Genomic DNA, 24,974 nt, shown 5'->3' with positions numbered 1-24,974 from the left:
GACCCTTATGATTTGCCTGCCTCGGCCTCCCAAAGTGGTGGGATTACAGGAGAGAGCCACTGTGCCTGGCCCAAATTCTACTTTGAATATAACTTAAACCCAAATGTATTTTTTTCCTTTCCTCCTCCCTCCCAGGCATGTATCCATCCATTCATCCACATAGCTAGCTAGCATCTTTTTTTTTTTTTTTTGAAGGGGAAGGCAGGCAGGCATGTTGTTTTTTGTTCGTTTTTCTTTTGTTTTTGAGACAGAGTCTCACTCTGTTGTCTAGGCTGGAGTGCAGTGGTGCAAACTTGGCTCACTGCAACCTCCGCCTCCCAGGATCAAGTGATTCTCCTGCCTCAGCTTCCCGAGTAGCTGGGATTACAGGCATCCACCACCACACCTAGCTAGTTTTTTATAGAGGCGGTGTTTAAGCTTGTTGGCCAGGTTGATCTCGAGCTCCTGACCTCGTGATCCACTTGCCTTGGCCTCCCAAAGTCCTGGGATTATAGGCATGAGCCACTGTGCCTGGCCACAGGCATGTTTTTTAAAAGGCAAAGCATGTAATTTTTATATTAGTCCCAATTTGGCTGAAGAAAATGACTGGTCTGTTGCTATCAGCCTCAGTTACCACGTTTTATTTTTAATTTTTCTTACTAGTGCATTACAGTGAAATAGAACTTTATTGAAGAAATCCTTGGGCTGAGGGCAAGTCACTGAAAAGGGGCCACCATCACTGGCGTCTGGTCTCAGTGTAATAAGGGCCCAAGAGGAAAAGAACCTGCACAGGGCCAGGAAGTGATGATGTAGGTTCCCTACCTGCTGGCAGGCATCACATCTCTGCTCGAAAAAGCAGATGCGCAAGCTGCCCCTCTGTCCTTCCAGCCTCTGTCTTAGAAGCAGTTATCGCCTTCTCTCAAGCTCATTATTTCTAATTCCCCCAGCCAGTCCCAGGGGGAGGGCAAATGATAAAATTCCAAGGCCATTTCCCACGGAGAAGAAAGGAGAGGTGAGCAAGAGAAAGAGGCAATTATATGATTGTGGAGACCTGCAAAAATTACGAACTATTTGGGGTCCCCATCCCTAGTGTTAGCCACCCTAGGGAGATGGGTATGGAAAGGAAGACTTTCTTTGCCTATTGCCACATCATGCAATTAGTCAGGTTCTCCATAAAATCATATCAACTTTGTTAAGAGACAGGAATTAAATAAATGTCTAAGTATTTCTCTGTGACCATCTTTTAGTAACCAACCTTAAAATTTGGGGAATTTTGGGGGTCCAGCAACCAATCCTGAAAAATTTGATGAAAATCTGATTTAAACAATTTTTTTCCCCCAAGTGTCTAGATCTTTCTGTATCAGAAGTGAAGGTTTATCACAGTGTCTTTTTCAAATCCCTGTCATTTCAAGGACATCATGAAAAAAAGCTAATGCATCTCCCCTGCTCTTCTCACTACTTAATCTCAGTAAAAACTGCATCCTGAGTCCAAAGAGTGGGTGGGCTTAAGGATGTAAAGGGTCCAGCCTTAACAGGTGGGACAGCAACTGGTTGGGAGGTCACTTAGCTTTCACTCTAGTCTCCACCAGGCTGACGCCAGCCAGTCCTGTGGCCATTCAGGCGCTTGTTTATTCTGCTCTTGCTAATTGGGTTGGCATTTGGCTTGTCACCAGGTATTTGGGATGCTCTCAGGGAGAGAAAGTGTTGAGAAATATAAACCATCACCTTAATAATTGGTATGATATTTCAGGATCTCTGAATTTCTTCCTTTGTGTGATATTTCTGGGGAGAAAAATCCACTAATAAACCCTTTTAAAATTAATGTTAATGGGCCTCTTAACTATCGCTAAGATATGAGTATCTTTCTCTCAAGATGGTCACTGTAGGAGGCTGATTAAAAACACTGTGACTTCGTCAGACAGAAGATAGTATTATATCTTGCATGTCATCAATTAATTAAACTTTTCAACATCATCCAGGAATAGCCTTAACGATGAGTTTATTATGAAAGAGGACATTAGCGTGGAATGAATGCATGAGGGGCTCCAGCGCACTGCCAAACCATCTATTTTTGGGGTTAAGAATATATTAAAATTCCAGTTTTATGACTTTTATCTATGCCCTTCTCAAACGTCTTCTTTAAATTTGTCAGTACTTTCACAATTTAGCCTAATAAAGTTGCATAGTTCTTAATTCCTAGGGAAAGAATAGTATTAGGGTTGGAAAAAAAAAGTTCATACTTTCCCAGGGTCTTAGCAAATAGTTATGTAATATTTGAACTAGTAATTTTTTTAGGGGGGAGGGGAGACGGAGTCTTGCTCTGTCACCCAGGCTGGAGTGCAGTGGTGCAATCTCAGCTAACTGGACTCAAGTGTTTCTCTCACCTCAGACTCACATGTACCTGGGACTAGAGGTGCACATCACCATGCCCAGCTGGTTTTTGTACATTTATTTTAGCAGAGACAGCATTTTACCATGTTGCCCAGGCTGGTCTCGAACTCCTGGCTTCAAGCTATCCACCCACCTTGGCTTCCCAAAGTGCTGGGTTTATAGGCATGGACTATTGCACCTGGCCTTTGAACTACTGATTCTGATTATGAATTTCCCATTGCTTAATGGCATTATAGTGAATTTTTTAAAACAAAATATTTAGTGTAATCAAAAATATAATGCAGTAGCCATCAAGTTGTTTGGGAGTAGGTGGGTGTCACAAAATCAAACAACATTGAATGTCACCAACCAAAAGGACTGAGGGTCAGGAGGCTGAGTGGAGAGGTCTTGGAGGTAAGAGAGTGGTGCCCTCTGACCCAGAAGGAGAGGAACCAGGCAGCAACGAGGCCACGGAGGCCAGCAGAGGGCAGAGGTGTGGTGGGCAGACCACCCTCTCCTGTGACAGCTCTTGGCATGGAGAGCCAACTCACCTTTCGGGTTAGCCTTCTCTTGATCTCTCTCTTCTCCTCCTGTTCCTCTTGTTCATTCCGAGCTGAAAGAAATATTTAAGATGTTTTTTTATTTCAGTTAACAGTGCTGTGTGTACAGGGGCATCCTTTGGACCTTGACAGGCTCTAGGCTAAGCATCTCAGTTTAAAAAAGGGAAGAGGGCGCTCCTGTCCCCTCCCCAAGCTGCCCTTCTCTATATGGGGACTGTTTTCCAAACTACCTGCGTTGTTTCAAATTGCTCCTGAGCAGGTTGACTTTGTCATTTTGCTTTCTTTACATCACATGGGGTTTCAGGTTTCCAGGCAGAGATGCTGGGTTGAGAAATGTGGCTACAAGGGAGGAAGGTAGGTTTTTATTTTTTTTTAGACAAGGTCTCGTTCTCTCTCCCAAGCTAAAGTGCAGTGGCTCAATCTTAGCTCACTGTAGGCTCAAACTCCTGGGCTCAAGTGATTCCTCTACCTCAGCCTCCCAAGTAGCTAGGACTACACATGCACACCACCACACCTGGCTAATTTTTAAAATTTTTTGTTGAGATGAGGGGGGATCTCATTATGTTGTTCAGGCTGGTCTTGAACTCCTGGCATCAAGCGATCCTCCTGCCGTGGCCTCTTAAAGTGCTGGGATTACAGGTGCGAGCCACTGCACAGCCCAAGGAGGTGGGTGGGAATGTTGACACAGGGACACATGGGCATTTGGGGAGATGTGAGGCTCCTTTCTTTGGATAAGACTAGGGCTCACTCATTCTCTATTGAGCTCCCAGACACTGAAGGGGGCTCATTGTGATGTGGTCCTTGTGTCTGGTGCCCTGTGGAGGTAGAGAGAGCAGAAGACCAGCCTCAGCCTGCTGCAGGAACAAGACAAGGCAGGAGGATTTTCAAAATGCTCACCTTTCACAAGCCCTGATCCCATCGATTCTTTGAGTCTTCTGAGAAGTCCACAGAGCACAGATGAGACCAGATTGTGGGTTACAATTGCCTGCATTTAGACTTTTTAGGAGTGGCTCAGAAGAGTAGACTGCAGAGCCTATAAACTCTTGGCTTAATATATGGGTGATTTACTCATCAGATTTTTAAAGAGCTGTAGATAAGAGAGTGTGGGGAAGGGGGTGGATCGTTGAAGGGCTGAGAATCTGGGCTTATTTCTCCTTTTAAGCTAACTGGATGACCTAGGGTAGACCTTTCCCTTCCGGACCTTGGAAGAATTCCTTGATATCTATGGAAGCACAGATATCAGCATAGCATTGTTGGACTTGAAAAAACTATGGAAGTCAGCTGGTATCGAAGGCCTGTGATTCTCAGCCATTCAATTTCAAACGGCGTTAGTAAAAGGAAACGTCGATTTTGGCATAGGGTGCGTCACGACTGCCTGGGACACTTGTTTGCTTATTATGAAAATCACAGTTGTTAAATTATATTTCGATAGCTTCATTAGTTTGTTGTATTGGTGCACACATGAAATTCAGGTATGGTTGCTGACTGTCTCAGTGTGGGACAAGTCTTTAAAGAAGGCAACCGCTGTGCCTAGAAAGGGGTGGGGACCGTCTGATGACTGAGTCACCTTCATGCTAAAGGTGACTGACTATACCTCCCACTAGCACAAGTGGTGTGAGTTCACAGCAGAGCTCAGACCCCCGAGGGCCACCCCTATGGACATGATTTGGCCTCCGACTACCTGTGTGCAGCAGGCTCTGTAGAAAAGCAGCACAAGAAACAGCCACATCTTGCTGTGGGCTGAGGTCACCAGAGGTCCCTGCTCCAGCCTACCATACAGTGCCTGAAACGGTCACCAAGAGCGAAGCTTTCCTTTGGATTTAGAGATCCTATCTCCCTCCCGGAGTTGTTTTTCTTTTTAATGCAAATTTCTCTTGAATAAAAGCCCATTAAACTAGTCAGCCATTAATAGCTCAATATTAATCTAGCAGAGATAAACTGGGGAGCAGACAGCAAAACCTGGAAGCAGGGAGCCCCTACACAGTGACATTTGTTACAAATGCAAATTTCAGTGGGATAAAACCTATGAAACTAGTCAACCATTAATATCTTAGTATGAATTAATCTAGCAGAGATAAATGGGGAGGCAGACAGCAAGAACCAGAAGGAGGGAGCTCCCATTCGGAGATGTCTCAGGTGGGAGGACAAATGGAAGGAAAGGTGGTCTGGATGCTGGGTCGCCGGGAGCAGCTACAGGGCACATGGTGAAAATTTCAGAGGCACAGAATACTAGGGCCATGAAGGGGCCTAGCGACCACCTAGTCTACCACTCCTGGTTTGTAATTGAGGATCTGAAAGCTAAGGGGTGTTAAGAGTCTGGTCACACCCTACCTGGCTCAGTGGTTACACCAATAGGCTCTTTCCTGTGGTCATGTTTTGCATGGGGCTGGCTCTCTTCCTCACTACTAGCCTCAGACTTCTGACCCTACAGGCCCCTTTGGAGCCATGAAGGTGGGCATTCTGTGATGCAGCTGACAGAGCATGGAACCTTCATCTCCTATGTGTGCTTCTTAGATTACTCTGAGGGGTGGGGCCAGAAGCTACCACCTACAGAATCGATACCTTTAGCTCAAAGCCATTGACAAACCCAGGTTCATGAACTCTCAGACAGAAGGTACCAAGAGAACCCCATTAGGCAACTGGGAAGACAGGCCAGGAAAGGCCCACAATGTCATCATTACAGCTGCCACCATCAGAGGGTTCATTATGTGCTCAGAGGTGCACAGGGCCTCACTGGCTGCTGGACAGAACAAGGGCTGTTCCCAGGGCCAGGCAGGGTAGGGCTGGAAACCAACCCAAGGCTCTCCCAGCTCCAGGGCTGAGCCATGACGTCTCTGTGCCCTGTTCCCCACCACCCAACACAGAGCAGTTCCTCAATAACTGAAAGCTCAGAAAATCAGTTTTAGAACAAGCTGTTGGTAGATGTATACCACTAGACATTTCTTGTTTAACAATTGCAACAGATAAAAAGAAAAAAATAGGAGAACACAGTTCCAGAATACAGGGAAAAATAAGAACTTATGGGAAAACAAGATCAACAAGTCGATCTGCAAAGTTTCAAAACTATGAAATGATCAACCTGTTTGAATTGGTCAAGTAGTTCTTTAATTTGCAACTATGTGGCCAGGACAAGAGGGATTAGGGAAGAGAATAAAAGAGAACCATGGGAACAATCTTCCACAACTCCTTTTTAGTCCCCTGAATCTAAGTTCCCTGCTTAGATGGCGGTAAAAACCCAAGCTTAACAGACTTGTGGTGTCCCAGGGATCTGGGCAAGCCACAGGCGGGAACTGATGCCTTTGAGAGAATCCAGAACTGAGCTGAGGGATTTTAGATCTCTTTCCAGAAACTGAACTCCTGGTGTGATAAACACTATTTTCTGAAACCTAAATAATCCCCAAGAGGCTTTTAGCTTCTTTGAGTTTAGGCCTCAGGTCAGAGACCACAAATACAGCAGGGGGCTGTGGGTAAGTTGTACAGGCTCACCTGGCTGTTTATCTTTCTCTCCAAAAATGAAAAGTTTATAATCGCTCAAGTACCAGATTGGGGCATTAAAAAAGACATCATACAGGTCAGTTGCTTCTCTGACTTTGGAAATCCTTTGTAAACGCTCTAAATTCATTATAGAGAATATTAAGCTTGGAAACTTTTAAGGGGTACCCCTTGGGCAGAAAAAAGTAAACACCCATTCCTAGAGACCTAGGAAGTGCGTAGGGCACACCTAGAACTGACAAAGGCCAATCCCGAAAACAACTTCCACTGAGAGTTGAGGAAGTGGCACTTGGCTTGGGGCCGGGAGGCAGGATGTTGATAAAGGCAAACTTGACATAAATGGACATGTGGGGGTGTCAGGAGTGGGGGTGGGTGCTGCAGGCAACAGGGCCCCCCATCAGAACAGAACCCAGCACCTACCCTTAGCAGACCACGAAATGCCAACCAGGTCACAAGGCTACAGTGAGCATGGCAGGACGGTAAAGCGAAGACTATGTTAGTGTGGTTACAGTGGAAATACCCTGGAAACTCACACTGCGGTTGCATGTGACTGACTGGGCGGGGGCGTGGGGAGGGGTGTCTGCGTCTGTACAACATAGCATTTCTAGAAAACTCTGCATAGTATATATCTTTCTTTTTCTGGAGAGAAATTAGAAGCATGTTGTGGGGTAGGGGGAACAGGGTCACTAATTAAGCCAGAAATATCTGTTGACTATCTTGAGTGTTGGTGAGAATGGTGGCACTAACTGAATAGAATCGTTTGATTTTTAAATTATTTCATATCCACCACTAAACTGATGCATACTGGTGTCCATCAAATGCTTGATCTCTTTTAGTATTTCTCTTTTTTTAGCACCAACTGGATCCTCTGTACATATTCAAATATCTCTGTGTCCTAAACCAAACAAAGGGCTCATTTATTTTTTTCTGTCTGCAGCGTTGGTGAAAGGCACTTTTCCTCGAATGAGTACATCAGACAGGCATGCCTGGGACCAGCTGTGGGAATCCTGAGAGACAGACATGAAGCACTTCACTTGGAAATGCTTTCTAAGTCTTGAAATTTAATGTTCAATGGAACGAGGGATTTTTGTCAAAAGCAGCCAGCTGCAATGCAAAGTCATGCTTTCTAGGCTCAGTTCAAACGGCCATTTCCCTTATTTTAGCTGCCTGTATTACAGTCTCCGTTTTAAAGCCAATTCTGGTTTAAAGGTGACCCTACCCTCAAAAATCATTAAATAATAAGTGATCTCACTCTAATTTTTCAGCTTCTCTCTGACTCTACAAAATCCCTAAAGGGAAGGTTCTGCCAGCAGTCTGTGAGCTTCTAAAGAACAAAGTGGAATAAAATTTGCCTTCTCTTTGGGGAGGTCATCTTTGGTGTTCTAACACGCACGGATGAAGCCTCAACCATTAGAAAGGTTTTCAGTCGTTTCCGCACAGGCGCAAGTTAGAAACCTTGTGGCCTACCATTAAATAATAACAAAAGCCGCCACAAAACATCAACGATTGCCATGGGCTTAGTCACTTACGTTTCAAAATGTTCCTCTGTTCCAGTTCCTCTGCAGTTGGCCTCTGGCTCAGCCGCCTACGGAAAAAATCCAGGAAAAGTTTTTGGACCATATCATAGCCTCCTTGGGTCATTAATCTCCTTGGCCCTTGCAGATACACAAAACAGAGTCAGTGGCTGGAGTTCTTGTTCCATCCTGTGTTCTGAAAGACTGACTCTCCCCACCACCGCCTCCTCAGTTCCTCAATTTCAAGCCCAGGAGAGGCATGTGCGTCATGTCACAGCCGCTGACCCCCGCCCTCCTCCCTCCAGCGGCCCCTCCCCAGCCCTGGCTCCTCCAGTGCCCCTAGGCAAGTGGACTGCAACTTAGACGTGACTCTTTCCTTCACAGAAGTCCCTTTCTTTCCTTGTGGCCTCCTAACTTGGGGACTGTGGCCTCTTGCTTCTCTCCCCCTTGAGGCTAAAACCTGTCTTCTGCCTCTTCTGTGCAGATCCAATCTGAACATAAAGAGGCCTGTGGCCACAGGGACATGTGAGAGAGCGTGTCTGTCTGCACAGAACAATAGCTGCTCTTCTTCTGGTCCGCTCTTCTATTCTGGAGCCTTAGAAGACACGAGTGACAGAGGAAAAGAAAAGACACTCCTGTGGTCAGGCATGAAATTTAGCCACCGTAAGTGATACATCATAGCCAGGGCATGAGCCTGCGATGATGCCATGGGTGGAGGCAGGGACAGGCAGCGGGTGGCATGTTGTGACAGAAGTAGCCAGGGCATCCGAGGGGAGAATGCCTGTATTAGGTCCCAGGAATGACTGACATGGACTCAGTGGGCCTGAGCAGGAACAGACAGCTATACCTTTGAAGCTCTTGGTAATTATTTAACAACCCTGCAACTATCCAACATTCCACTTCACTCATTGGGATGAAGTGTGTCAGAGACTAAATCATTGTGGAGGGAATTTTAGGCTTCTCAGAGACCTCTACTGGGATCTAAGGGGTAGCGAGGAGCTCTCTCAGTTGTGGAAGTTGCAGTCCCTCCTTGGGAATTAGAAACTGGCAAGATGTTCACATCCTGAAATCTGAAGAGAGATCCTAGAGTGAAAATATCAAGTGAATGAAGTCTCCAAATATAACTACAGTTGGTTCTCTGTATCCATGAGTTCCACATCCTTGGGTTCTACCAAGTATAGATGGAAAATATTAAGAAAATAACAACACACACACAAAAAAAACTGTCTAATGATTATTGATACAGCATTTATCTTGTATTAGATACAAGGCTGTACAGCCTGCAGAACAATGACCCAATTAAACTTCTTTATAAATTACATAAGTAATTTAGAGATGATTTAAAGGATATGGGAGGATATGCACAGTTTTTTGCAAATACTATGCCATTTTATATAAGGGACTTGAGGATCCTTGGATTTTGGTATCCAAGGGAGTCCTGGAATCAATCTCCCAGAAAGGACTATATTTTTAATTCAAAGCTTGTTGTCCTTTGTATTTCTCTTTATTGCACTGGGCCAGAATCAATTGCTTCTGCGACATTCCAGTGTTACCACCACATATCCTATATAGGGAATGGGTTTCAATGTCTCATATAGTTTGGATATTTGTCCCTGCCCAAATATCATGTTGAATGGTAATCCCCATTGCTGGGGGTGGGGCCTGGTGCAAGGTGCTTGGATGGGGATCCCTCATGGCTTGGTTCTGTCTTCTTGACAGTGAGTTCTTGTGAGATCTGGTTATTTAAAACTATGTGCCGAAACCCCATCTCTACTAAAAATACAAAAATTAGCTGGGCATGGTGGTACTTGCCTGTAATCCCAGCCACTTGGGAGGCTGAAGCAGGAGAATTGCTTGAGCCTGGGAGGTGGAGGTTGCAGTGAGCCAAGATTGTGCCACTGCACTCTAGCCTGGGCAACAAAGTGAGACTGTCTCAAAAAAAAAAAAAAAAAAAGTGTGTGGCACCTCTTTGCCATGTGATATGCCTTCTTATCCTTCACCTTCCTCCATGATTGGAAGCTTCCTGAGGCCTCCCTACAGGTAAAGCAGATGCCAGGACCATGCTGCCTATACAGCCTGCAGGACCATGAGCGAATTAAACCTATTTTCTTTATATATTACCTGCATTTCTTTATATTAATGCAAGAATGGCTTAATACTGTGCCAGAGAAAGGCGTTTTGGTCACATACCTGCCTGTCAAACCTATAGCACCCTGAAAGTGTTGGAAATTGCATTCCCAAGTATTTTTAAGAGTATAAAAACATTTTCCTGTTACTCCTTTTCAAAATATCCCTGTGGTATAATAAAAACATGTTTGTCTTTGACCCAGTTCCTATCACAGAGCACCCAAAACCCTTGGAATTTCTGGAGTCTCAGGAGTGTATTGTGTTACTTGGAATGAGTCCCTTTGGATCACACTGGAGTTTGTGCTAATCTGGTGACTTAGGATGGGGCTGGCCACCAGAAGGATCACATGGTTAGAAGCCTGGACTTTCAGCTGGGAAGCGGGAGGGTGGGGGCTGGAGGTGAAGTTCTGTGGAAACTCTTGAACCACAAGATTAGATGAGCTTCCAGGTTGCTGACCATGGGGCTAGGGGGCACTGCAGGGAGGGTGGCACCCAGAGGGTGCACAGAAGCTCTGCCTCTCTCCCCCAGTACCTTGCCCTGCGCATCTCTTCATCTGGCTGTTCATCTGTATCCTCTGTAAGAAACTGGTAAAATACGTGTTTCCCTGAGATCTGTGAGCTGTCTTGGCAACTTATGTGAACTCAAGGAGGGAGTTGTGAGAGCCCCAATTTACAGCTAGTGGGTCATAAGTAACAACCTATGACTTGGTATTGGCATCTGAAGTGGGGGCAGTTCTGTGGGACTGAGTCTTTAACCTGTATGATCTGATGCTATCCCAGTAGAAAGGGTCAGAATCAAATTGAATTACAGGACGCCCAGTTGGTGTCTGCTGAAGGATTGCTTGGTGTGTGGGGAACTGCCTCACACAGAAGCGTGTAGGGTCACAGAAGTGTGTCATGTTAAGTGTGAGAGTAGAGTGAAAAAAGTTTCTTTCTTTTTTTTGAGACGGAGTTTAGCTTTTGTTGCCCAGGCTGGAGTGCAGTGGTGTGATCTCAGCTCACTGCAACCTTCGCCATCCAGGTTCAAGCAATTCTCCTGCCTCAACCCCCTAAGTAGCTGGGATTACAAGCACCCACCACCATGCCCAACTAATTTTTTGTTTTTAGTAGAGACAGCGTTTTACCATGTTGGCCGGGCTGGTCTTGAACTCCTGACCTCAGGTGATCCACCTGCCTCAGGCTCCCAAAGTGCTGGGATTACAAGCATGAGCCACCAAGCCCAGCCAAAGTTTTCTTTCTTTGCGATCCCATTAAGACATTTTTGATCCCCACTGATAAGGGCCAGCTGGATGTTTGGAAATTCACAACATTAGAGGGTCTAAATTTGGACGCGGTCCTCTTTGAGTCCTTTCTAAAATAGCATTCTCACGCTGCGGGAGAAAAGTGATTATACAACTGAGTGAGCTAGTGTCAGAGGTCTGGAATGCAGCTCACCAACTCCGCTTTGAAAGATCTTAACAGCTTTCTCACCTGCCAGTTAATTTTCCCTAAAAATACTTGCTTCTTTTACAAGGGATGCACAGCCACTTTTATGGAATGGTTTGGTAATACCCAGGCTTTCAATGAAGCTAAGCTTTGGGGGCAGTATGTTTTGAGAAAACCTTGTAAATGTGGGTGGCGCCTGCATCTTGGAGGTCAGGCCAGTGTTTTGGAGTCTTATGCAAAGTGTCTGTAGACTACAATGTTCCCTCATCAGCTTGGGCTGTGCCAGCCATTGTTTTCATTACTGAACATGACAACTGGCTCTGTGGTGGTTTTTTTTTTTTTTTAAATGGGTGGTCATATTTCGAGGAGGCAAAACTGAGTGACCAGACTCTGATCAGAGAAAATTCTGTTATTAACCAGGCTGCTTTATAGTCAAACACACCTAATTCCAGATGAGGTCCTCTGTTTATGTTTCATTTCTCTGGAAAGGGACTGAGAACATCAAGACTAATCATAGCTATAAAATGCAGCTGAGCCCTCCAGAAAGACATGTGCTAGAATTAGTTGTTTTGACCATGAAAATGAGATTGGAGAGAAAAATGATACGGTGGCATTGTAATGACAAAACACTAAGTAGCTCAGGAGCTAGGAGGTTTAGGTTCTAGTCCTAGCTCTGAACCGGTGTAGCTCAAACAGGGTGTCAGATCCTGCTAGGCCTATGTTCTTTTCTCTGCAAATAATAGATATAATTTAATAAGCTAAAGCTAATTTAATGCCTATAATGTAAGGGTATGGTTCTAAGCACTGTGCATATTTTAATTCATTTAATCTTTATGTCAAGATGTTTAACTGAATTCCAATTGTAAAGTCTCCTTTGCTCTGGGAAGTTACATATTTGTAGATTTGGGGATTAGGATGTGGACATCTTGTGCCAGGGTGGTCAATATTTTGTCTGCCATAATCACGATACTTTACTAGTAAGAAGTTGCAAACTGACACCTGGTGCACTGGATTTGACTCTATCAGTTCTCTTTGGCATGCTCAGAGCTTACACTTTTTTTTTTTGAGATGGGGGTCTCACTCTGTCACCCACGCTGGAATGCAGTGGCACCATCTTGGCTCACTGCAACCTCTACCTCCTGGGTTCAAGCGATTCTCCTGCCTCAGCCTCCTAAGTAGCTGGGATTACAGGTGCATGCCACCATGCCAAGCTAATTTTTGCATTTTTCGTAGACATGGGGTTTTGCCATGTTGGCCAGGCTGGTCTCAAACTCCTGACCTCAGGTGATCCACCTGCCTCAGCCTCCCAAAGTGCTAGAATTGCAGGCATGAGCCACTGAACCAGGCCGGTTACACTTTTTTTTTGAGCCCGAATGCCTTTAGACAGTGTGTGTGTTCAATTAGCCCAGTCCCCAGGCCTCATTTAGATAATACAGGTGAGCACACTCACATCTGTCTTGCCTTTTTTTTTTTCCAGATAATTCCTGGACCCCAAGGGACTCTGCATTTGAGATCTCTGGCTGAGATCATCAAGTGATAAGAATTCCAATTTTTGTTTTCCTAAGTCTTTCTTTCATCTGCCAATCTACCCAACATGAACTAGGGGCCACGTAGAGGGCCAGGCACATTAAGGGGCTCACAGACTAGAGGTGCACATCTGTGATTACAATGTGCATGGTAAAACTGGATCAGCAGTTTCCAAGGACTGGAATGTAATAAAATATCCTCAAAACAATAAGGAAGTTGGGCATGACTTAGACTTTCACTGCCCATGTAGAAGGGACTGTACATTCTTGCAGCATCTCAGTTGGACATCAAGAGCCGAGGCAAACAAAAACCATTCAGCAGTGGCATGGAAGTGGGGCTGGCTGGGCACAAGGCAAAACTGTGAAGGGGATAAAGTGTCTGTGGTTCTGCCTTGACTCTGCTCCCTGGAGTCTTCCCCTCTTGAGTTCTTATAATTATGTCATCACTCTTGCTCTATCTCATTCCTGTCAAGACTTGTTTTAGAAATCGGTGCCAGAGACTTAGCCACATTCAAATATAAACTCATTCATTCATTTAGCAAGTTACTTATTAGTGCCAGCCCTGTGTCAGGTTCTATATTAGGTACCAGGGTAAAGTGATGAGCAAAACCAGTTCTGCCCTTCTGGAATAGAGAAGATTGGAAGAGGATGGTGGGGGGGGGTCCCATTAATCAATGAGTCACAGAAATAAGTATAAAATTTAGCTGGAGTAAGGGCCTCCATGGTGAGGTGCTTGGTGCAGGGATCCCTGGATCTGACCAAATAGGCTTCCAGGAGGAAGTGACACTATGCCCAGAGCTCAGGGATGGAAGAAGGATGCTCCCTCTGGGCAGAGAGTAAGGGGAGAAGGATGGTGGGAAGGAGGGCAGGGGCCAGATGCTCTGGGTATGATTTGGATCTGTGTCCCCACCCAAATCACATGTCAAACTGTAATCCCCAGTGTTGCAGGTGGAGCCTGGTGGGAGGTGATTGGATCATGGGGGTGGTTTCTCATGAACAGTTTAGCACCAACCCCTTGGTGCTTTTCTAGTGAGAGTGAGTGCATTCTCGTGAGATCTGGTTGTTTAAAAGTGTGTAGCACACTTCCCCCTTGCTCCTGCTACCCCCCATGTGAGACCCCTTGCTTCCCCTTTGTTTTCCGCCATGATCAGAAGCTTCCTGAGGCCTCCTCAGAAGCAGATGCGTCACGCTTCCTGTACAGCCTGCAGAACAGTGAGCCAATTAAACCTCTTTTCTTTATAAACTCCCCAGTCTCAGGTATTGCTCCATAGCAGTGCAGAACGGCCTAATACAGCTGCTCCCGGGATTTTGATCTTCTTTTTCTAGGAGCAATGTGAAGCCACTGAAGAATTTAAGTTTCAGAGTGTGAGAGGAGAGGAGCGAATGAAATGATCAGACTTACAACAGAAAAAGATCACGCTGGTTGTTATACAGAGAAGGGATTGGGGGAGGCCAGAGGTAACCTGAGGAGAGGCTTCGGGAAGCTTGGCATAGCTAGTAGGAGACGATGGAGGCTTGGGTGAGGCTGTGCGGTGATGTGCAAGCTCTTAGAAAGTCATGTAGACACGGCATATGAGTGGACAGGAAGAAGCAGGTATACAGAAGATCTCCTTAGTAAGGTTTTCTAACTCAGGCAACTAGATAGATGGGAATGCTGTTCACTGAGGCAGGGGCATTGCAAGAGGACCAGTGTGTTTGTGAAGAGTGGAAGAAAACCATGAATCTAAGTTTGGATCTGTTACTCTGTTGTCAGAATGCTCCTGAGACACATGAAGTTGTCATGTAGACAGCAGGGTACATTTAGCTCAGTGGAGAGGAGAGGTCTAGGCCAGTGAGCGAGTCTGCAACAGAAACAATATTTGAAGTCATGAGTATGGAGAGAGTAGAGAATGAAGAGGAGAGGGCTTAGGATGGAACCCTGCAGAATTCCAGTATTGAGTGCATGGACTAGAAGATGACCCTGCTGTGGATTCTGAGGAGGGACAGTTCTTGGAGGTAGGATAAGGACTAAAATGTCATATCATGGAAGCAAAGTAATGGGAAAGAAAATATAGTAACTAATGCTAAGGCTTTCTGAAGTGGAGTCAAAGGTTGCAAGAGGATTACACTCACACCTGCTGAAGGTCAAACCAGGGGATGTTCCAACAGACTCAGTTATACAACTGACGTCAGCATCTGCTGGCCTTCAACACCTCAGCTGAGAGTACTCTCATTATAACCAATCACAACAGGTTTGTGATTTAGGATTTCTGCCTGGCCAATGAGCTACTTCTGAAGATCACTTAAAAGTGTTTTGTGACAGTCCTCCATTTAAAAAAAAATCTCTCCTGCATCCTGTGTTATGGGGCACTCTTTAGGGCTGCCCTGATTTGGTGTACCCCAACTGCCATTCTTTGCTTCCCAAATAAGTGCTATCTGCTTTGACCTCTATGTCAATCTTTTCGTTAACAGACGACAGGTATGGCCAACAAAGGGTGCTGAGTGCTGGCCGGACACGGTGGCTCACACCTGTAATCCTAGCACCTAGGGAGGCTGAGGTGGGCGGATTGCCTAAGCTCGGGAGTTTGAGACCAGCCTGGGCAACACAGTGAAACGCTGTCTCTACTAAAAATACAAAAAAAAAAAGCTGGCCAGGTGTGGAGGTATGCACTTGTCGTTTCAGCTACTCAGGAGGCTGAAGCAGGAGAATTGCTTGAATCCGGGAGATGGAGGTTGCAGTGAGCTGAAATCACGCCACTGCACTCCAGCCTGGGCGACAGAGCGAGACTCCATCTCAAAAAAAAAAAAAAAAAGTACTGAGTGCTACTGTAAGGTTAGACGAAGCCTGAAAAAATGCCCACTAGGTTTAGCACCATGGAGGCTGTTACTGACAATACCTAGAGCCCCTTCAGTGGGGTGGCAGGAAGAGAAGCCAGATTGGAGAGGGCTGAGGTCAGAGGTGCGAAAATGGATGCAATGAGGATGGAGGCCTCGGCCGTGAAGCCCGGCTTTGGAGGAGGGGAGAGAAGTAGAAGTGAAGGAGGCTGTGGTGGAATTGGATTTCACTTATTTTATTGTTTATATTTTTCAGAGATGGGGCCTCACTCTGGTCACCCAAGCTGGAGTGCTGTGGCCACCTTGGCTCACTACAGCCTCAACTCCCTGGGCTCACATGATCCTCTCACCTCAGCCTCCTGAGGAGCTGAGATTATATGCATGCATCACCATGCCTAGCTAATTTTTAATTTTTGGTAGAGTTGAGGTATTTCTGTGTTGCCCAGGACAGTCTCAAACTCCTTGGTTCAAGCTGTCCTCCCACCTTGGCCTCTCAAAGTGCTGGGATTATGGCTGTGAGCTACCACACCTGGACACATTTTATTTTATTTTATTGTAATTTTTTCACAGACAAGGGCTCACTCTGTTGCCCAGGCTGGAGTGCAGTGGTGTGATCTCAGCTTACTGCAACCTCCACCTCCTGGATTCAAGTGATTCTCTGGCCTCAGCCTCCTGAGTAGCTGGGATTACAGGCATGTGCCTCCTGAGTAGCTGGGATTACAGGCATGTAATTGGCATGTGCCAATTACACCCAGCTAATTTTTGTATTTTTAGTAGAGATGGGGTTTTGCCATAGTGGTCAGGCTGGTCTTGAACTCCTGACCTCAGGTGATCTGCACACCCCTGGCCTCCCAAAGTGCTGGAATTACAGCATGAGTCACTGTGCCTGGCCCAAATTTTATTTTTTAATGGAAGAAAATGGGGCATGCTTAATGGAAAAGAATCCAGATTAGGTGGTAGGGGGTGATAATCCCAATTACCTCAGCATAGGAAGAAGACAGAGATGGCAAGAGGCTTACCCAGTTAAGTCTGTTTACTCCATATTCCTTTGTCTCTAACTGTTTACTCATGTAAACTTTGTGCAGGATGGTCCTCTCAGGGGGAGGTCAAAGGGAGAACTACACATTAATGGTATTTATTCTGGGCTCTGGAACCTAAAAAGCTTTTATCATTTGTAAAACCATTCTTTTAACCATCTTAATTATCCACAAGTGTGTTGACTTAGAACCTCTGTTATGAAATCTTTACTGAATAAATGTGAGGATGGGCCACGGGGTCTTGGTTGATTGGCTGCATGCGCCCTCTGAAAGTGGCCAACAAGCATCCCTAACCCACTTTCATCACTGAAATGGGTGTGAGAGTAGAGTGCATTTATTCATCTGTTGTTGAGTCAGCATTTGCAGGCCAGACCTCTGCAGGTGGTGACTGATGTCTCGGGTGGTGACCCCAACATGATTGAGGTCACAGGTGGTGACCCCAACATGACACTCACCACATCTTGAGAAGGCAGGAGGGCTTGGGATCCAAAGGACAGAGGTGGCTTTATTTTTGAGCAGAAGAGGAACAGCTCTTTACCGGGACAACGGGGAAGCAGGACAGAGTGGGTTGCATGTAGATGTGCAGTGTTCAGTACTGGAATTATAAAGGAGTTACCAATTGGTAGCTTTTGCTTATTCTTTCAAGTTGAGCTATACTGAAGATGAGTTATTTTAGCTTAAAATATTACCTTTCATTGGGAGATTTGTTCTTGAACAGAGACAAATTCACAAACCCAAGGCATAAAGCTCCAGCTTTGGAATTCTAGTCATCAGAGTTTTTGGGGGACACCCAGGGCATCTTGCCATCTTCATCAATAAAGCCATCTGCTCAGCTCATTTTATGATCTATCTACCTGGTGCATCTACTAAGTATTGGTTAATAGAAAGCAGGGCAGCAGAGCACAGTGACGTGGTCACTTGTATGAGTCATCCCAGGGGAGCTGATAACTCCAAGAATCAAAGTTAAGATGTGTTGCAGTAGCATGCTCAATGTAAGCAACGCCAACAAAGGTGCCTTCTGAATATACTGCATCTCCCTTGTTCCCACCTTGCCAGTAGATTTAACTCATTGTATCTGATTAAGACTGACATTAAATTGAAAAAAAAAATCCTGACTATACCTCTATACGTAATCACTTAGCTAGGTGTCACAGGCAATGATTTTTGGAGATACATTTTTATATAAAATGAATCATCCAAAATTAAATGTTTAATGTACTTTCAAGTGATCTTAAGTAACTTTGCTAATATATATGTGACCCTGGTTTATAACATATCTCTGAGCAGCAAAATGGTTTCCATGCCTCAAACAATTTTTTCTTTCCCATGCACTATGGCTAAATAATTCTCCATTTATGGTGAACTGAAAAGTCTCTGGGTTCCTGTTTAAATGCCACATGCCATCAACTGCCATATGTGAGTTTTCTATTTTCTTTAAAAATTTAAGATTGGATCTTGCCTCTTTTTCAGTCTGAACAATACTGTCTCTACTGCTGACCATAAGAAATAATCAAATAAATGGAAGCTTTCTTTTTTCATAGACAGACTGACGAAAACAATAAAAGTCCAAAACAAAGGACACCAGTTTTGACCTTGGAAAAAGAAGACTGGTAGAGAATGCAGCAGCAAGATGCCTTAAATGTATGCAGAGCGGGCAGCATTGTCTTTGCACATTACAGCATTTCCCTAGAGAAGTGACAAAACCCTTGTAGGTTTTGCTGGTCTGACTTTTGAGGCCAGCAGAGGTTAGTTCTGCTGCACAGAGCTAATGGCTTTCTGCCGGTTCCGGAACACCAAGGTCACAGCTTTCATTAGCATTTACAACTGCTTATTATTTTGAGGGCCCTGATTTTAAAGTCTGGATCTTTGAAGCTGTATCTGCATTTCAGGACAAGGATAAAACAGAATTTAACTTGGGTTTTATGCATCTCAGCACCAGAGGGAGGTAACTGCATTTTCAGACACATGGAAAGAGAAAATGCAAAAGACCTCATGGAAAATGACAGAAAATAAGGTCCTCTCTCCAAAAGTAGGAGGAGATGGGGTTTTCTAACAGGTAGCCTAGATGGGAGACTGAACAAGTATAGATGGGCATGGTGGGACCAAGGGAAAGGGAGAAGTGCTGAATTCTACCCCCTCTATATCCTTTGGAAAGTTCCTCCCGAGAACCTGCGAGTTCCGTAAGGATTGGGGCATTTCTGTCTGGCCTCGGTTGTTACTATATCCCCAGTTTCTAAGAGAGCATAGAGAGCATATTAGATGCTCATTTAGTAGCTAACCCAGATCCCACCAGTTCAGATGCCACACATGCTCCTTGGATGATCTCATCAACACTCATGACTTCCAATAGCATCAATATACTGATGATTCCAAAATCTAAACCTCCAGTCCTATTTTTGAGTTCCTGACCACCTTTCCACCTTCTGTCTCACACTCCTGTGGCCTATGAGACTTAAAGGGTCCCAAATAATTAATTCATCTTCTTCCCTCATGCATCTTCCTCTCCAAGCAGTCTTGCATGGGGTCCCAGTGAGATGCCTAGGCTGTGAAACTGGGAATCATCCTGTCTAAACTTCACTCTTGATGGCCAATCAACTGCCAAGAGTCCTATACCCAAGCCGTCTCTCATTCCATACACCACCACCTTGGGAAAGCAGTCCATCGGCATCTCTCCCAATTGCTGCCAGCCTATCACACTCTGGTCCTTTCCTCTAGTCCAGACATAATGATCTTTCTAAAAGACTGATCTGATCACACCACTCTCTGCTTGAAAAGCAAGCCATTACTGTGCTCAGAGGACAGAGTCAAAACACTCCATGTTCTGGAAGATTCTTCATTTTCTGGCTACCTGTCAAGAATCTCCCCGTCCTGTCCTTCACACAGAACCATCTCTTCTTGGATCCTTCCAAATTTGCATGCCCTTCCTCACAGCATTACCATTCTTTCTCTTCCTCTTTGTCTGGCTGACAGTAATCCCTAACATTACAGCTTAAAGCTTCAGTATCACTTCCTCTGTCTGCTAATCTCTTGGGTTAGGTGTGTTATAGTGTGCAGCAATATTCCCGCATGTCCCATACCCCAGGGCTTGTTATACTTCCTTTTATTGCCTGTCCTGTTCACCAGACTCCAAGGCTTACACTCTGTGAGGCCAGGGCCACCTCTCCCTCACTCACAACTAGGAATGGCTTCCTGTGCATAAGATCTGAGCAGGTGCACAGAACAGCCCCACACCCCAATCCTGCACGGAAGGGCTTTGTGCTTGGGGTTTAATGCTCTGTTGCCATTTCAAACTTTTCTATATTTTTTTGAACAAGGATCCTCTCACTTGTTCACCATGACATCTGCAGAGCTTGGCACAAAGTGTGGTAACTGGAGACGCTTAATGTTTGTGAAATAATTAAATGGATGCTACTCCGTGGCTTTCCCTTACCTTTAACCTTTACCACTTTCTTGGTTCTTTTCTTAGGGCAAGCAAATGTATTCTCCATTAGAAATAAAACTCATTAAAACAACAAAAAATGAACAAAACTGTCCTTCGCTAGCCTCTTCCTCCAGCTCACCCCTCTCACAGGTCTGCTCTTGGCTGCCAGACCTCTTGAAAGGGTGGTCCAGGATAGAGGCCTCAATAATCCTCCAGTCTGGCTTCTGTTCACACAGCTCTGCGGGTTGGTTCTTAGCAGGGGTGATTTTGCCTCCTAGGGTGTATTTGGTAGTGTCTGAAGTTATTTTTGGTTGTTGCGATTGAGAGGGTGCTATTGGCATCTAGTAGGTAGAGGCCAGCGTGCCGCAAAACATCCTCCAATGCACGAGACAGCCCCACCGCAAAGATCATCCAATCCAAAGCATCAACAGTGCTGAGGTTGAGAAACCCTGCTCTACTGAATCAGCTCTTGATAAGGTCTGATGGAAGATGAATTAATTCATTCAGGACCCTTTAAGTCGGTGATTTAATTGTCTAATCCAGTGGTCTTTTAGAGCCCTCATTTTACTAAACCGTTCTCTATTATATGATACCTTTGACTAAGAGTCTCATATTTTCCTCTTCATATTTCCTAGTTCCTGCTCCTTTGCAGATCTCAGGTGTGATAAAAGCCCAGGGTTGCCCTCTCCTTCAGAGTGGCTTTGGGCAGTATGATGCATGCCAGGGACCAGCTTGGGTCAGCCTACTGTCAAGCAAGTGTGAGATCTTGAATGAGCTGGCGTTCCTCTCTAAGCCTCAGCCTTTTCATCTGTGTATGATGGAGCAAAGACAATCCTTTAACTGCCAGTCCTGGTCAAACTTCCTAGTATTTTAGTGCTAAGAAGGGGCAGAGGAGACATTGGGAGGTGGAGAGGACATAGCTAGGTTGTTTTTACTCCTCTGTTAACAGGCTTCCGTGGCCTGATGCTGCACGAAGAATAACACTTGAACTCACTCCACACCACACCCTGCAAGTCAGTGCAACATGGCCGCAATGCCTCACTGACCTTCCCTCCCTTATGCACAGTAGGACAACCCAGCAGCACATTCACGGTGTAGGGAAGATGAGATGCCTCCTCTGATTCTACCAGGTGGTAGTTCTGTCTTCAGAGTTCCCCATCTTGATGATGGCCTTATCCATTACATTGATGATACTTGTATACATCAAGATCTTCTCACTTGGACTATGAATGCTTCAAAAACACAAATTACATCTTATTTATCTCTGTGTTCCTAGTACTTAGTATAGCAGCTGACATGTAATAGGGGCTCATTCAATTTTTTTATGTTAAAGAAATTAATAGGCTCTCACCCCTGGAGTTGTGCCCATGGGATAAATGAGAAGGCTGGGGCATTCCTGCCGCAGAAGAGGGACTGCTGGGAGGGCTGAATAGAAGTTTTGATTTTATTCCTCAGTACTATGACCTTTTCTCTCTGCAAACTGAGCAGAACAACTCTTAATACTATTGATCCACATATCCAGCTCTTTCCAGGAATTTCTGTCAATGATTTTCAAATTCCTGTCATTCCTAAGCTAGGAACAGTTGACCTGGCTCGAGGAGAGAGCAGAGAGGGGAAGATGGACTGGGACCCCCAGCCCCACATCCTGGCCTGCCTGTGGCACTCACCAGAAGGTCCCTTGAGCACATGACATCCCCTCACCCCTCCACGCCCAATTTTACTATATGACAAATGGTCATAATGACATCTAGTCTGCCTGCTGTGCAGGCCCGTCGAGGGTATAAAAGGAGAATTAGATGTGAAAGTCCCTTTTAAAAACAAGTACAAAGCATGAAATACTATTTTTGGTAACTTGGAGAAGGTCTCTTAACTGAAATAGATACACTGGTTACGCTTAAGAGAATATTTTTGGCTTTATTCTCTGGAGGCTATGGCCCCAGTGTGGTGGCCTGTGGCTAAGATGAGACACTGTGAGATAATAACCCGAAAAAGCATTGTAATATTGCTGGTCATGTTGAGTGGAAATCACTTTTGGAGTAATGATGGGACTGTGTGTATTACTAGGCATCAAATCCATTAAAAAACAAAACAGTAAGACAGTTGACAGCCTGCATAGTGAACACTTTCAGTATTATGAGGTTATTGGACATGAACCCCACGTCAGGATGATTTTACTTTGAAAAAGTATCTGAGTTGTTATAACAGAAATTAAGATAGTTAATGAAGTTAACCAATGAACATACTCATTTCAGCAAGGCTATTTCTTACATGAACAATCAATCAAAATGAGTGCCAAAACAATGTGATGCCAGAAAGCTAAGGGATAGAGAAGAAAAGATAAATGTCCAATACTCGACCGCTTTACAGTGAGTGAGGAGACCTGGTCACCTTTAGCTCAACTCATCCAACCATCCAAGCATGTACTGTATGCCAGAAATTGGGCTAGGCCTTCAGTTAGAGCTACATATAAAAACATCAGCAAGAGTGATCAGGCACAGATGATTTAAAAAATTCTGCCATCAAATATATACTATGTTTTATCTTTTGCTATTAGCCTCTCCTCACACCTTAAAAACTAAAATTTAGCCTTTGCTTTTCCCTGCTCCTTTCCAATAAAGAGCTCTCCTGGGTACCTTTGGTAAAAAACTAACACTCCTTCTAGGAACACAAAATGTTTTTTAAATAACCCTCTGTCAGAATCTTCAGTAGCTGAATATAATCGGATCAAGGGAAAAGACTGAGATTGAGGCACAACTGGTGCACTGACACCACTGTTAATCATCACGCTTCATAGACTAGTGGGAACAAAAAACCCCACTGAAGTCACAACTTCAAGCCCATCGTTGGTCCTCTTCCTACAGCATTGTGTCGATTTTCCTGATCTCTGCTGTTTCCCATGGTTTCTATGTCAGTAGTTCTTAGTCGTGTAGCATGTTAGAATAACCTGTGTTACCTTAAACCTGGGCCACATTCTTTACCAATTAAAATCAGAATGTATGAAAGTAGAGCTTAAGCACTGCTGTATTTTTTTTAAGCTTCCCAGATACTTCAAACCTGCACTGACGATTGTAAAGAATCCCAAGTATGTGCTTCTCACAGTGTGGTCCCCAGCATCAACATCACCTGGGTGCTCTTTAACCTGCAAACTACTGGGCTCCAGAGCTATTGAATCAGAAGGTCTGGGAGTGGGGTACGGCCAAATGTGCTGTTTTTACGAGCTCTCTCCAGGAGATGCAAGTGCATGCTAAAGTTTGAGAACAGCAGCTCTGGATGCTATCATAAAAGATTGAAGGAGCCTGCTTCAATAGCGGGGTGGGCATGCAAGCAGGTAAGGTTAGGGAGATGTGAAGATTTGGAGACAGCCTGCATATCCTGAAAGGGGTTGTCATTATTAACTCTACTGAAAAGAAGGAAGTCACTGAGCAATAAGGAAAGAAATAGCATGGGCAAAGTGTCAGCCTCCATCTACATAAGCCCAAAAGGCAGCTGGAAGAGCCTGCTGACTGAGCTATTGCCCCCTCCCCCCACATGGAGAGAGAGGGAGCTGTAAGCAGGAGCACCTGGGCAGGCCCCTACCCCATGACTGGAGAGAGGGGAAGCCGAAAGAGGGAGACGGCCAGGTGCGGCTGGATGGGTCCCTACCCTCCCCAACAAACCCCAGAGAGCCGAAGCTCTGACTCTAGTGGGTTACGCAGCCAGTGCCGCGGTCTCAGCTGAACGCTGAATGATCCAGCCCAGTGGAGGAAGAGCACAACCCACCACTAGAGGGATGGGACTGGGCCATATGTTTTAGCAAAAAGCACATGAAGCCTACCTAGCAACGGAACGGCATTCTTGACAACCCAGTAGCACCTATAAGTCAGCAGAAGAGGTGAGCCTGATCTACCAGTATAAACAAAAAAGGCACAGGAAGCTTCCCTAGTAACCTGAAGGAGTCCCTACGAACCAGTAGCGCCTCTACAGGCAGACAAGCGACCTCATCAAGCAGCTCCCTGACACCACAGCCAGGTAAATCCACAAAGATGGGAAAAAATCAGCACAAAAAAGATGAAACCATCAAAGACCAGAACACCTCTTCTCCTTCAAGGGATCACAACTCCTCAACAACACAGGATCACAGCAGGACCGAGAAGGAGTGCGACAAATTGACGGAAACAGGCTTCAGAAGGTGGATAATAACAAACTTTTCTGAGCTAAAGGAACACATTCTAACTCAATGCAAAGAAACCAAAAACCTTGAAAAAAGGTTAGAAGAAATGCTAACTAGAATAACTAGTTGATAGAGTTGAAAAACGCAGCACAAGAACTATGTGAAGCATATACAAGTTTTAATAGCCAAATCGATCAAGCAGAAGAAAGGATATCAGAGATTGAAGATCAACTCAATGAAACAAAAAGAGAAGTCAAGACAAGAGAAAAAAGAGTGAGAAGAAATGAACAAAGCCTCCAAGAAATACGGGATTATGTGAAAACACCTAATCTACGCTTGATCGATGTACCCAAATTTGATGGGGAGAATGAATCCAAGCTGGAAAACACGCTCCAGGACATTATCCAGGATAACTTCCCAAGCCTAGCAAGGCAGTCCAAACTTCAACTTCAAGAAATGCAGAGAACTCCACAAAGATATTCCCCAAGAAGAGCAACCCCAGGCACATAATTGTCAGATTCACCAGGGTTGAAATGAAGGAAAAAAATGCTAAGGGCAG

The 24,974-nt window shown here is 45.0% G+C and overlaps 1 protein-coding gene across 7 annotated transcripts in view; it reads right to left on the bottom strand.

Moving 5' to 3' along the window:
- The window catches only part of PHACTR1 (phosphatase and actin regulator 1), a 335,834-nt gene that overhangs the window by 10,054 nt on the left and 300,806 nt on the right, over nucleotides 1–24,974 (bottom strand). For all 7 annotated transcript variants that reach the window (XM_017521490.2, XM_037735987.1, XM_017521492.2 and 4 more), the window contains 2 exons: nucleotides 7,931–7,986; nucleotides 2,901–2,962 (listed from right to left, as the gene is read on the bottom strand). In XM_017521490.2, the coding sequence (XP_017376979.1) occupies nucleotides 2,901–2,962; nucleotides 7,931–7,986 (118 nt within the window). The remainder of the gene's footprint in view (nucleotides 1–2,900; nucleotides 2,963–7,930; nucleotides 7,987–24,974) is intronic.

Source organism: Cebus imitator, unplaced genomic scaffold (genome assembly GCF_001604975.1).
Source record: "Cebus imitator isolate Cc_AM_T3 unplaced genomic scaffold, Cebus_imitator-1.0 Scaffold21, whole genome shotgun sequence".
In the NCBI taxonomy this organism is placed as follows: domain Eukaryota; kingdom Metazoa; phylum Chordata; class Mammalia; order Primates; family Cebidae; genus Cebus; species Cebus imitator.
The sequence above is the reverse complement of the archived record's forward strand: the minus strand, read 5'-3'. Positions and strand labels throughout refer to the sequence as shown.